The sequence below is a fragment of the Leucoraja erinacea genome, chromosome 31 (genome assembly GCF_028641065.1).
Source record: "Leucoraja erinacea ecotype New England chromosome 31, Leri_hhj_1, whole genome shotgun sequence".
In the NCBI taxonomy this organism is placed as follows: Eukaryota; Metazoa; Chordata; class Chondrichthyes; order Rajiformes; family Rajidae; genus Leucoraja; species Leucoraja erinaceus.
The window spans coordinates 11,260,973-11,276,092 of NC_073407.1; the positions used below are offsets into that span (position 1 = coordinate 11,260,973).

General features: G+C 46.9%; 1 protein-coding gene across 1 annotated transcript in view; it reads left to right on the top strand.

The window, feature by feature from the left end:
* The first annotated feature begins 380 nt into the window (after positions 1 to 380).
* Positions 381 to 15,120, top strand: part of LOC129711912 (multiple epidermal growth factor-like domains protein 9) — a 149,917-nt gene continuing 135,177 nt past the window's right edge. The window contains exon 1 of the mRNA XM_055659937.1: positions 381 to 767. Within this exon, the coding sequence (XP_055515912.1) occupies positions 416 to 767 (352 nt within the window). The 5' untranslated portion in view covers positions 381 to 415. The remainder of the gene's footprint in view (positions 768 to 15,120) is intronic.

Genomic DNA, 15,120 nt, shown 5'->3' on the forward strand with positions numbered 1-15,120 from the left:
CAAGAATATATCTATCTCTGCCTTAAATATATCCACTGACTTGACCTCCACAGCATTCAGTGGCAAATAATTCCACAGATTCACCACCCCTGGTTTAAGCCAGCATCTGCAGTTCCTTGTTACACATCAGGTAAGACTTTCATTGTAACAAATAAAACTCTTCCAAGCCAAAGCCTGGGTAAAATGCATTGTCCCGGTGCTGATGACAAATACAACACTTGAAACTCCTGCAAGCCAATGCACTGCACGTCTCCACCTAACTTGTTAGGTGACAAACCTGCTGGATGTCCGGTAGGGATTGGCGGGCGGGGCGGGCCGGCGTGCTGTGGTTGGTTGATCGGTCCGTCAGTCAGCGGGTTAGGTCCCGCCCCCCGGTTCCCGGGCCCGGCCCGGCTGTCACTCAGGACGGGTGTGAATGCGGCTGCAGCGGGCGGGCTGCGGGCAGCGGACAGAGGCGGCGGGGCAGCCGGGCACCATGCAGCCGGCAGCGGGCAGGCTGCCCCTCACCACCACCCTCACCATCACCATCACCATCTGTATCTGCATGGCGTCGCCGGGGCTCGGGCAGGAAAACGGCACGGCGGACTGGAACAGCACCGAGGGATACGGCAGCGCCAGCGGCAGCAGCACCGGCACTAGCAGCAGCAGCACCGATGCCCAGCTGCTGCCCACGGCCACTGCCAGCACCACTGCCAATGCTACAGCTGTGATACCCACCACCGCCAGCGCTGCCCCCAACACCGGCTCGACTGCCGAGCCCGTGCAAGGTGAGTGTTGTTTTGCATGTGTCAGGTTGCAGCTGACTCGCACCGCTTCCATCGGCCGGCTACTCCCCGGCATTAACACCCGGGCTTTTGACGTTTGCAAAGGAGCTGGGGATGCTTGCAATGGTTGCAAACATCCCCAGATGTTGCAATGCAATATATATATATGTATTTTAAAGCGGCTTCTCGGGAGAAAATGAGCATGAAGCAAACAAACAGTGTGGGCGACGGCTTTTGCGGATCTGCCTGCTTGTTATCAAGTAACCGGGATTTAAAGGAGGAGGATAGAGCAGTTCCTTTGCAGCACATCGAGATGCCCCAATTCCCTTCAAAACAATAGGCAGTGGCCGGCCTCAGCCTCAGCCTCTGGAGAATAAATAGGCTGATGTGTGTGTGTGTGTTATGGCTCAGTCTCTCTCCCGCCTCCAGTTCCCCTTCTCTCTGCCATCAGCCACACTTGCAGAGGAGGTAAACACAGTCTGTGGCCATCACAATGTGGCTTGGACCCGGCGTTGCTTAACGTTTGGCATTCACTGTCACATTGACATATGGGCCTGACTCACATCATCCACACACAATGAATAAATTAATCGCATTATGAGGAAACACTTGTTTATGGTTGTGTGAAGGCTAAACATGCGTGCCTCAATATTTCCTTTTTAACTTTTGCTTGAAGGATGTTTTAGTTTATTGAGGGGGGGGGGGGGGGGACGGAACAGTGTCATCGTTTTAATTCAGTGGCTGCTTGTAAATCAGCAAAAGGCCGTTGAAATGTCGCCAAAAAGTTGTGACCGACCTATTGAACGAAACTGAAGTCAGGTTCAGGTATTGTCACTTCCTTGTTGAAGTCAAGTTTCGAATGACATCATGGATTGTGGCTCTGGTCTTGGAGTGACTGCATTGACAACTGTGGAGAGAGAAGGGCATTGCACACAGCTTGTGTTCAATGCTCTGTGGGTCATTGTACGAGGGAAATTGATGTAAAACAGTGCTCATTAAATTTGTGTAGGAAGGAACTGGCGGTGTGTAAGAAAGAACTGCAGATGCCAGTTTAAACCGAAGGTAGACACAAAAGGCTGGAGTAACTCAGCGGGTCAGGCAGCATCTCTGGAGGAAAAGGAATATGTGACGTTTCGGATCAAGACCCTTCCTCATTAAATTTGTCAGACTTTCTAGGCGTTTATAACATCACTGTGGAAGTATCGTCTTGCAGTCCACTTTCAGGCAGGTCGTGTGTTTACACTGCAGCTGTAATGTTATTGTGATATCTTAGCCAGGTGAAATGTGAAACGGTCTCAACATAAAGCAAAGGCATTGTCGTTAGCCTGATGAATTACTCCTTGTGAATAAATTCAAGAACAGGGTAGCGGAGAGCGCTGTCGGTCAGAATGAGCCAGGACCTATGGTCATACAGCACGTACACAGGCCATTTGGCCTAACATGTCCATGCCGACCAAGATACCTCATCCACACAAGTCCCACCTGTCTACATTAGACCCACATCCCCCTAAACCTTCCTTAATCTCCTGTCAAAATGTCTTTTAAATGTAGTATCTGCCTCAACGACCTCCTCCGATAACCTATTCCATATACCCACCACTCTATGTGTGAAAGGTTTGCCCCTTGGGGGCAAAAATAAGTCTTTTGTATCGGTATTTAGGTGATAAGCATTTTTCAGGGTTAAAAGCAGGATAATGCTTGACTGCAAAACATAAAATGCTGGAAATACTCAGCAGGTCAATCAGTGCCGTTGGAGAGAGACGTAGATGGGGTGGGGGTGAATGCACACAGTCGTATTCCCAGGGTACTGGAATTAAGAACTGGAGCACATAGGTTTAAGGTGAGAGGAGGAAGATTTAATAGGAACCAGTGGGGCATTTTTTCACTCGGATGTTGCTGGATATGTGGGACAACATGCTTGAGGAAAAGGTTGAGATACCATAAGATGACAAGGAGCAGAATTAGGACAGGCGGCCCATTGAGCTATGTTCCGACAATCAATTATGGCTGATCTATTTACCCATCTTAACCCCATTCCCCTGCCTTCTCCTCACAATCTTTGACATCCTTACTAATCCAGAACCTATCAATCTCTGCTTTAAAAATACCCAAATTACTTGGCCTCCACAGCCATCTGTGGCAATGAATTCCACATATTCGGAACCCTCTGGCTAAAGAAATTCTTCACCTCCTTTCTAAAGGTATGTCCTTTTATTCTTAGGCTGTGGACGCTGGTCTTCCCACTACTGGAAACATCCTCCACATGCCCTCTACATGCCCACATCTAGGTACAATAACAAAATATTAGGACAGGTACATGGATAGGAAAGGTTCAGAAGGCCAAACAGGAGGGAATGGGACGAGCTTAGATGAGGCATCTTGGTTGGCATAGACGAGTTTGCCAAAAGTCCTGTTTCCGTGCTGTACGACTCGAAACTGAGTTAGTGAAGGGTCTCGACCCGAAATGTCACCCATTCCTTCTTTCCAGAGATGCTGCCTGTGCCGCTGAGTTACTCCAGCATTTTGTGTGTAATGTCCCAGGTTGATGGACCTCTTGGATTGGCTGTGTTGACCATGACCCATCGCGAGGCCTATCAGCACTCACTGTCTCTCTTTAAAGTTGAAGTACAAAGAGCTATTGCAGCATTTGTCTTGAGTCATTAGTGTTTAATTGTCATATGTATTGAGAACGGAACAGTGAAATTCTTACTTGCAGCAGCAGAACAGGCCTGTGAGCACATTCTTGTCGATAACATTTAATAAACAAAGAATCGATAAATTAATAGCCCGGTGCTATTAATAGTCCTTAATGCAACCAAAGACAGTCCACAGTTCATAGTTTAGTTAGTGCTGTGTTGCAGAGTTGTACATCGTGGAAACAGGCCCTTCAGTCCAACCTGCCCATGCTGACCAAGATGCCCCATCTGCACTAGTCCCACCTGCCTGCGTTTGGCCCATACCCCTCTAAACCTTTCTTAACCGTGTTGTGTTCAAGAGATGGTTGTTGGGAAGTAGCTATTCTTCAACCTGGTAATCATGGTCTTCAGACTCCTGTACATTCTTCCCGATGGCAGGAGCGAGATAAGAGCGTGGCCAGGATGGTGCGGGTCTTTGATGATGCTGGCTGCCTTTTTGAGGCAGCATCTCCAGCTATTTCTACTTCCACTTGGAGGTTTAAAAAAAAAAAAATGATGTTTAAAGCTGCCACAGGTGAGAATTAAAAGCTTCTTAAGGATGTGTTCTTTGACAGTGTGAGAAGGATACAAAGCTGAAGGCTGTGGGAATAAGGGGAGGGACATCAGAGCTGGGCTATGAGTAGCAAGCGGGAGAGATGGGGATTGGGAGACTGGTACCAGGTTGTGTTGGTGAGTAGGTGACTATACTGAGACAACATTGTAATGCTGGGTAATTGTCAGACGGAGAATGACACATACTTGATTGGTAAGGGTGTCAAGGGTTATTGGGGAAAAGGCAGGAGAAGGGGGTTGAGAGGGAAAGATGGATCAGCCATGATTGAATGGCAGAGTAGACTTGATGGGCCGAATGGCCTACTTCTGCTCCTATGACTTATGAACTTATGGTATGACAGTGTCTTTGTGGGGGTGCCAATGATGGGTGCCCTAGGACCATGTTGTCCAAGCTTCTCCCCTTAATCCAAATGGATGATATCATGTCCGGTACTAAGGGAATCATTTCAGGGCATCAACTTGGCATGTGCCGCAACTGTCCTGTTGAATTCATGTGAAGCAGCCTGGAATTGGATGTTCGCATGTTTTACTCTCGAAAAAAGTGGTGCTTATATAATGGTGATAAAACAGTGTTATCCAATTACATCTCCAGTTCAAATCGTTTGCCTTTATAATCACTGGTTGTATCTGCAACATAACTTTGCATGCCTTATGCATAAGGACACAAGGATCCCTTTGTTTTTAATTTGCTTTGAAACAACTGGAGTACACCAATGGAATAAATGATTAGCAGATGCAATTTTAAAGTTATTTTCAACTTCAGACAACAAAATTGATTTCTGGTGACATTAGTTATCTTCTATATTACTAAATCTCTGTTCTTGACCGCTTTTGGCCTTCTGTGCTGCGATTTCCGAGAGAACGCCGCCACCTACGGCCGTCATTTTTGGCCACCTCGCTCAGAGCCCCCCTCCGCATGTGTGCCGAGGATTTTTCCCGTCGATGAAAAATGACAGAGATATCAATGTTTTTACAAAATTCCCCATTCTCTCCACTGCCCCTGCTGGAGGGAGGGGGAGGGACTATAAAACCAGGAAGTGGTGTGCCTCAATCAGTCTCTGCAAGTGGTGTGCCTCAATCAGAGCTCTGAATAACACTGAACAATTGTCTCCACAGCTGTGAGTACCCATAATGTGGTTTGAAAATGAAAATATGGTTAGTTTGAGGAAAAAAAGCACTGCCTGCAAATGATTGTTTGGGTTGAAGTAAAAAGGCACCCTCTCTCTCTCTCTCCCCACCCTCTCTCTCTCTCTCTCTCTCTCTCTCTCTCTCTCTCTCTCCACTCTCTCTCTCCCCCCCCCTCTCTCTCTCCTCCCTCCCTCCCTCTCCCCCTCTCTCTCCCTCTCTCTCTCTCCCTCCTCCCCCTGTCTCTCTCCCCCTCTCCCCCTCTCTCTCCCCCTCCCTCTCTCCCCCTCCCCCCCCCCCCCCCCCCCCCCCCCCCCCCCTCCCTCTGGTCGGCGTGGAGTTGGTGGGCCAAAGGGTCCGTGTTCTGCGCTGTATCTCCAAACTAAACTAAACTAAAAGCCATCCTTTGTTTGGAAATCAGAGGATCTCACCGTACCCCCCCCTAAACCCCCTCCCCTCCCCACACCCCTACCCCCTTTCCCTCCACCCTCCCTCCCCCCCTGCTCCCCACCTCTCCCCTTCCCCTCACCTCCCCCCCCCTCTCAGCATACCCCTCTCCCCCTCCTCCCCCCTCTCTCCCCCCTCCCCCTCTCCCTCCCCTCACTCCCCTCCCCCCTCTCTAAACCCCCTCCCCTCCACAAAAGGGACCCTCATTGGGGTCACCTGCTCGCTCAGCATGACTCTCCGTAAAGCTAACTCTCTCGCCCTTGTTCCCTCAGTATCATTAATGTTCTTGTATTGAAATTGTTATATTCTTCAGTTAGTGATATTTTTAGGTCATTAACCACCCCCTCCCCTGCAACTGCAGAAGATGCAACACCTGTCACTATACCTCCTCCCTCGACTCTGTCAAGGGACCCCGACTGTCCTTTCAGGTTAGGCAGAGGTTCACTTGCACCTCCTTCAACCTCATCTACTGTATCGGTTGTTCAAGATGTGGACTCGTACATCGGCGAGACCAAACACAGACCGGGTGATTGTTTCGCGGAACACCTTCGGTCAGTCCGCCGGAGCCTACCTGATCTCCCCTTTGCAGGACACTTTAATTCTCCTTCCCATTCCTACACAGACCTTCTTCAAATGAACCCTCGTCAGAGCGAGGAGGATAACCTACTGACCTACATACAATATGCAATACTGTATACAATACAATACCTACTGACCTACATACACACAATACATTAAGATACAAACCTACTGACTCCCACAGCTATCTTGACTACACTTCTTCCCACCCTGCTTCCTGTACGGGGGATTCTCCTCTTCCATTATAGATGAGGGTCTCACTGGGGTCTCCTCGATATCCCGCAGCTCCGCTCTTACTCCCCCACCCCCATTCGTAACAAGGACAGGGTCCTCCCTTGTCCTCACCTTCCATCCCATCAGCCGTCGCACACAGCATACACTCCTCCAACATTTTTGCCACCTCCCATAGGATCCCACTGTTATGCCACCTAGATTGGGTAGACAGTCAGATGTGGGCAGTGAGCAGCCAAGAAATGACCCTGGCCATAAGTGCATAGACTTGGAGTTAACCTTGTTGTACAGGTTGACACTTGACTAGGAGAACGCTGTTGGAGGTTGGCATTGAAATAATCATGACCAATTTATGGAGCTTCAGTTTTTTGTCCAAGGCGAACTTGTGTGAATGGAGTGAAGTTTGTGGATGAGGAAAGGCCAGATATGTGCAGAGAATACAATTGAGAGTATCAGAGCAAGCAATCGTTCTGTGGATGGTGACGGGGATGTTACGGAATGTCAAAGAATCATTGAATGAGTGGAACTGACCGACATTTCATACAATATGGATTCAAACCCCCCCCCCCCCCCCCCCCTGAATCCAGGAAACGGAAATCAGAACATTTAGTGACTGTGCACAGGCAGAAGGCTTTTCGCATCCAAATGCACTTTAATAACCTGGGGCTCTGTTGGAATAAATGAAAAACAGGGAAAATGTCAGCTTCTTTCTCCAAGGGCCTGGAGTACGAAAAGAAGGAACGTCATGGAGGCGCTGGGTTAGAGTTGCTGCTTTACAGCGCTGTAGACCCAGGTTTGATCCCGGTTACGGGCGCTGTCTGTATGGAGTCCATGTGGGTTTTCTCCGAGATCTTCTGTTTCCTCCCACCCCCCAATGACGTACAGGTTTGTAGGTTAATTGGCTCGGTATAAGTGTAAATGGTCCCTAATGTGTGTAGGATGGTGTTAATGTGCAGGGATCGGTGTGGACACGGTGGGCCGAAGGGCTTGTTTCCGCGCTGAATCTCAAAAACTAAAATTAAAACTAAAGACTGAATGAAGATGTGCTTCAGTTACATACAACCTTAGTTGGATACCAGTTGGAGCACTGTTTTCACGTTTGGATGGTACATAGACACAAAATGCTGGAGTAACTCAGCGGGTCAGGCAGCATCTCTGGAGAAAAGAAATGGGTGACGTCTCGGGTCGAGACCCTTCTTCAGTATGAAGAACTTCACCCATTCCATCTCTCCAGAGATGTTGCCTGTCCCGCTGAGTTACTCCAGCATTTTGTGTCTACCTTCCGTTTAGACCAGCATCTGCAGTTCCTTTCTACACTGTTTCTCCTCAATTGACAGTCTCAGTGAAAATTTTGTGAATGAAAAGATTATTTTAAGAAAATGGGTAATTTCAGAAAGTATCATCTAATGTAGGGAGATAAAACAAATGTAACGTGTAATTTTAAAGAGGTCCATTTGGCAGTGGGCCATTGCATGGATGAAAAAAATGCCAGTGCTGCAGAGTTGTTTAAATGTAAATAAACTGAATAACTTTCCTTTATAATTTAGACATAGTCATACTGCAAGGAAACAGGCCCTTCGGCCCAACTTCTCTACGCCAACCATCTATGCTGCCCCATCTATACTGATCACACTTACCTGCATTTTTACCCATATCCCTCTAAACCTTTCCTATCCATGTACCAGTCTGAATGCCTTTTAAATGCCTTTATAATCCAGCTCGTTCCTTCACTGGATTAGCAATTGGAACTGTTGTTGCACTGAGGCACAATTTCTTTCTCTCAGAAGGTCATGAGTCATAGAACATAGAACATAGTATGGGCACAGACCTTTCATCGCATGATATCTATGCTGAACAAGATTCCAAATTAAACTAATCTGCATGTAATTGTCTTCCCACGATACCTCATTCAAACTAGGCCCATTTGCCCACACCTTGCCCAGATCCCTCGAAATCTTGAACTCGCTCATTGATTTGGAGAGGGTTGTTTAAAGGAAAAAGAAAAGAAAGGGTGGCGGGTGTATGGAACGTGCCGCCGGAGGAGGTAGTTGAGGCAGGTACTAACTATTACCACGTTTGAGAAACACTTAGATGGCTACATGGATAGAACAGGTCTAGAGGGATATGGGCCAAATGCATGCAGGTGGGACAAGTGTAGATGGGGCAGGTTGGTAGGCATGAGCAAGTTGGGCTGGGGGGGGCTGTTTCTATGCTGTATCGCTCTGTATAGGTTGACAGCCCAGAACAGAACTGCTTGTTTGAACAGAGGATTGTAAATTATTCAGTTCGTTCCTAATCAGTCAAATGCTTCCCACTTAGTGACTCTCTCGTTTCAGTTTTTACTCCTTCGGGATGGGAGATGCAGCTGGAGAGAAAAGCTGAATGTTACCACAAAGCTGTGTTTAGATAAAATGTGTGGGAAGGAACTGCAAATGCTGCTTTATACCGAAGATAGACGCAAAAAGCTGGAGTAACTCAGCGGGTCAGGTAGCATCTCCAAAGGAATAGGTGACGTTTCGGGTCGAGACCCTTCTTCAGACTGAGAGCTGGTTTAAACCGAAGAACGACACAAAAATCTGCATGAGTTACTCCAGCTTTTTTTGTGTCTGTCTACAGTACAAACCACCATCTGCAGTTCCTTCCAGCACATTTTTCCACTCCACTGCAAAATCTCCTCAAGGTATGCCTACTTTGAAAATGTTCTCCTGCTCTCTCCGACGAGAGGTCTGGACCCCCTCTGTGCTCTCTACATCACCGTCTATATCTCGTTTCCCTTTCCCCTGACTCTCAGTCTGAAGAAGGGTCTCAACCGGAAACGTCACCAATTCCTTTCGCTGTCTGACCCGCTGAGTTACTCCAGCTTTTTGTGTCTATCTCGGATTAGTCATTTGTATGACTGACTTGGCAAATGAAATTCCTCGTATGTTGCAAAACATACTTGGCTAATAAAGTATTATTGTATTGCATTGTATTGAATAAAGAGCATCACTTGTTCATGCCAGACCACCAGCCAGTTGGCTGCGGACGGATGTTAAGGTTGTGGTTAGTGGTTACAGAAGTTACTGGGAGTTACTGGGAACTTGGCGGCTCAACGGTAAATAGTCCAAAATGTCTGCTTGTTTCTTGTTCATGAAAGCATGAAGTGTGGGCGTGTGTTGGATGGTGTTGAGAGTTAAAGTGCTGTGACCAGGGAGGATCAGAGCATGAGAGCTGGCTTGTGCTGAACATAGATCAGTCCTAGTCATAGTCATGCATATGTGGGAACAGGCACTTCAGCCCAACTTGCCTACACCGACGAACATGCCCCAGTCAACACAAGTCCCATCAAGACCTGTCCTATCCATGTACCTATCTAATAGTTGCTTAAACATTGCGATAGAACCAGCCTCAACCAACTCCTCCAATCAGCTCATTCCATACACCCACCACCCTTTGTGTGAAAAAGGTTCCTATCAAATCTTTCCCCCTTCACCTTAAACCTTTGTCCTCTGGTTCTCAATCAGGCGTGCAGCTCTGGGTCAGGGCTTAGGGAATGTTTATTCCATGTGGAGGCTGAGGTGACAGAGTGCTGTTCACCCAACTAGTCATAAACGAAAGTGCACCCAGATATAGGAAGTACATGCTGGGTCCCTGTGAACCGTGAGGAGGTGAGAGCGCAGTCATACAGCTTAACAGATGATTTACTGTAACTTATTATTAACAAGGGAAGCACAGGGGCGCAGCGGGTAGCATTGCTGCCTCACAGCGCCAGACACCCGGGTTCCATCCTAACCTTGGGCGCTGTCTGTGTGGGGTTTGCACATTCACCCTGTGACTGTGTCGGTTCTGCGGTTGCCCACCGAGCAAACCCCACTGAGATGTGCGGGTTTGTAGGTTAATTGGCCCTCTGCAAAATTACCCCCAGCGTGTAGGAAGTGGATGGGAAAGTGGGAATAACCGATACTAGTGCGAACAGTGGTCAGCGTGGACTCGGTGGGCAGGAAGGCCTGTTTCCATGCTGTATCTCCAAACCTAACTAAACGAAACATGTAAACAAGCAAAGTTAAACCAGCCTGTTTCACCATCTGTATTAGAATCATATAACCATATAACAATTACAGCACGGAAACAGGCCATCTGAACCCTTCTAGTCCGTGCCGAACACATAATCTCCCCTAGTCCCATATACCTGCGTTCAGACCATAACCCTCCATTCCCTTCTCATCCATATGCCTATCCAATTTATTTTTAAATGATACCAATGAAGCCTCCACCACTTCCACAGCTCATTCCACACCGACTCTCTGCGGCCAAGAAGCTTCTGTCCCTTAATCTGAATCATTGAAACATTGAAATTTAGGACACAGTGAGAGGCCATTCAGCTCATCATTCCCATACTGGATAACCAGGAACTATTTGGATGAAGCTCCCGTTCACATCTGACTCTGTGACCCGTGGGTTCTGACCTGTCGATGGTTTTGTTCTCCATCACCCTGTTCCTCTTTGGTCTTCAAGTCCTTCCCGTGTTATGTTTACTCACAACTGTGCATGTTGTTCCGGTTCCAGTCTTGTTGGTGCTTTGACTCTGTTTTGCCCTCTCGACCATTGTATTTCACTGCCTCTCGTTAAAGGCAAGTATCAGCATACCTTCTTTAAACACCTCGTCCAGGTGTCCTTTCATGAGGCCTCTTGACTTTAGATTTTATAGATACAAGTGCAGTAACAGACCCTTTGGCCCACCAAGTCTGCACGGACCAGTGATCTCCCCATACACCAGCACTATCGCACACACTAGGGTCAGGTCTTTCAACTGAAATTGGAACTAAAATCAGTCTGAGGAAGGGTCTCAACCCGAAACGTCGCCCATTCCTTCTCTCCGGCGATGCTGCCTGTCCTGCTGAGTTACTCCAGCATTTTGGTTATAGCTTCGATTTAAACCAGCATTTGCAGTTCCTTCCCACACAATTTTACGACGTGCTGAATCCAGTTAACCTACACACTTGTATGTCATGGGAGTGTGGGAGGAAACCGAAGCACCCGGAGAAAATCCTCGCTGTCCCAGGGAGAACGTATAAACTCCGTACTGGCTGCAGCCGTAGTCAGGGTTGAACCCGGGTCTCTGGTGCTGTGAGGCAGCAACTCTACCGCTGAGCCACTGTCGCATATACCCCACATGTAGCTCTCCGTTGAGCTCCTCTCCTTGCCCCCACAGCACCAGGTAGGAGGCCCATAAGCCGCACCCAGTGGAGGTCAAGTTCCCTCTCCAAAGCACTGCGGTGAACTTAGTAGTTTTTCTGACATATTGTTTCTCTGGGTCATTATTTATACTGACTTTGTATCTTAGAGTGTAGTTCAGTCAATTCAACTCCCGCCTGTAGTGGTGGGATTCGAACTCATGTGGTGCAGATCAATGGGTCCAGCTACCAATTCTCTAACCACTCTCCAGTTCCGGTCTAGCTGCGATATTATCCTGCTTTGCCTCTCTGCCCTTGTGTGTTTTTGCCTCTCAATAAAGGAAATTATCTTCATGGCTTCTTAAAACACCTCGTCCAGCTTTCCTGCTGTAGGTGAGTATTTTAGACGTCCACTCCCAAGATCTCCCATCCTCCCATTTTCCATGTGTTCCCTCACCTGTACAGCCCAGGTGAGGGAACACCTCAGTGTTTCTCAGCAAGCCGGGCAGCATCTCTGGAGAGCGTGGATAGTTGACGTTTCCCGGTCGAGATCCTACGATCAGTCTGAAGATGGGCCCCGACCCGAATAGTCACCTATCCATGTTCTCCAGAGACGCTGCCTGACCTGCTGAGGCACTCCAGCACTGTGTGTCATCGTGTATTAACCAGCATCCGCAGTTCTTTGTTCCTGCCTCAATGGTTCCCATTGGTCACGAGTTCTGCCCTTGCTCCGGTAGCTCACCAAGGCTGCAGCTGGCTTGCTTATCTTGTGCCAATATTAGCTCACGATTCCAGCGCATTACAAAATGGCCTTTCTCAAGGCAAAAGATGCCGGAATAACTTGGGGTTACTTTGCCCATCGTGTGTTTCCCACAGCCCAAGCGATTGTTGCAAAAGGCTGATTAATGCACAGTCACCCCACGGAGCGGTGAATGTGTCCGATGTGGCTGTCCCTCCTACAGCAGTACAAACCCACTTGAGAAATCAATTTAAGGCAACTTAATTACAATGCTAAAACCAGTTAGAGGAGGGAATAATGTGGAATTCTTCCAAACCAGCTTGATTGCCGTTGCTATTAACTAAAAACCAAAAGCTGTAGGAGCACAATTAGGCCATTCGGCCCATCGAGTCTACTCCACCATTCGATCATGGCTGATTTCTTGTCAACCTTATTGTCCTATCTACTCCCCGCCCAAGCTAATTAAGAACCTATCAATCCCCACGTTAAAAATACCCAATGTCTCAGCCTCCACGGACGTTTGTGGCTATTAATTCCACAGATTTGCCGCCCTCTGGCTAAAGAAATTCCTCCTCATCCCCATTTTATATATTTATACTGAGGCTGTGCCACAGAGACTCTACCATTACTGGAAATAGCGTCTTCACGTCCACTCTTTCTAGGATTTTCATTGTACGGTGGGTATCTATGAGATCCTCCCTCATCCTTCTAAATCCCAGTGAGCGCAGGCCCAGAGCCATCAAACACTCCTCATGCATTAACCCAATCATTTCCGGGATCATTCTCGGAAACCTCCTTTGGATCCTCTCCAACGCCAGCACATCCTTCCTCAGATAAGGAGCCGAAAATCGCTTTACCGCATATGCTTTATGTGTAACTCTCCTCGTGCCCAGTAATTCTTTGAGTAACCCTTTCTTGATTGGGGAAAAGATTCAGTAGTCTCTGTCTCCTTAACTCTTTCATTAGCAGGCGTCTTTTACGTAAATTGATGTTGTTTGCACAATTGACAGTTTCCTGACAGTCATATTCCCAACTCAGTGGTTGATGCAATATTACTGGTAATTATTTTGTAAACATAATGTGTTTAAGTTATATCCTTCCAGTATACTATTGGGGCAGCCTCTTACTCTGTGATCATTAGACCAGGATATGCTCATCATGACTTGCGATATTCACCGTGACTGTCTACATATAACCATATAACCATATAACAATTACAGCACGGAAACAGGCCATCTCGGCCCTACAAGTCCATGCCGAACAAAATTTGTTTCCCCTTAGTCCCACCTGCCTGCACTCGTACCATAACCCTCCATTCCCTTCTCATCCATATGCCTATCCAATTTATTTTTAAATGATACCAATGAACCTGCCTCCACCACTTCCACTGGGAGCTCATTCCACACCGCCACCACTCTCTGCGTAAAGAAGTTCCCCCTCATATTACCCATAAACTTCTGTCCCTTAATTCTGCAGTCATGTCCTCTTGTTTGAATCTTCCCTATTCTCAAAGGGAAAAGCTTGTCCACATTAGCTCTGTCTATCCCTCTCATCATTTTTAAGACCTCTATCAGGTCCCCCCTGTACCTTCTGCGCTCCAGAGAATAAAGACCTAACTTATTCAACCTATCTCTAACTTAGTTGTTGAAACCCAGGCAACATTCTAGTAAATCTCCTCTGTACTCTCTCTGTTTTGTTGACATCCTTCCTATAATTTGGCGACCAAAATTGTACACCATACTCCAGATTTGGTCTCACCAATGCCTTGTACAATTTTAACATTACATCCCAGCTTCTATACTCGTATATATATATATATATATATATATAATTAACTTACTTTATTTGTCGTGACAATTTTGTGCTATCATATTTTGACTTCCGTAAGTTAAAAGCCAATGAACGGAAAAATCAATACAATTCCAAAAAATTTGGCATAATTGCAATTCTTGCATTGGCTCCAATTTCATGATTCGGTGCCAATTTAACGAGAGGAGTTTGCTCGAGCAAGAAATATTTGGATCAGATCTAAGCTTGGGTTTGTTCAGTCAACCTATCTTTCATCACGGATTCAGTTAACATATACAAGGATGAAAAGGATGTAAACATTTTGGCTGGAAAACTGAGAGCACACACACACACACACACCTTGTGGCCACAGTAAGATGCATATCAAACACAGCTCAGTATAACCAAAGCTATAATTAGATTGCTCAAATGATTAACCAATAAACGTTGGCACAAAGCGCTGGAGTAAGTCAGTGGGTCGGTCAGCATCTCTAGAGAACATGAACAGGTGATGTTCTGGGTCAGGACCCTTCTTCAGACTGAAAGCAAACCCAGTTATGTAATAAAAAGGAACTACAGATGCTGCTTTATACCAAAGCTAGACACAGAAAAAGCTGGAGTAACTCATGCAGATTTTTGTGTCTATGTATAATATAATGCATGTAACGAGTAAAAACGAAGCATTATCTGTAAATCATTTTCACAGATTTGTTGTCCTAAGTTTGAACCCCAGGGATATGCAGCAACTCTTTCTTTCAACCATTTTTGACTCCTAAAATGTTGTCTTGACATCAGACAACGTTGACTCCTTCAGTTTTCTCACTGCCAGCCATTCTTTAGGGATATGTCCATTGAGCCTTAGTAGTACCGTCGCCCCAGACTTGACGGTCCCACCTCACTCAAAGCATCATACGCATCTAGCAAGGGTCTCGCACAAAGGAAGTCAAATTCTTTAACGGCAGGGCTGGCCGTGGAGAATCCAAGAGCAAAGATCAATGAAGGAGAAGAGAAGGTGAATCCACAGTTAGACTTGGCAGGGACGTGGA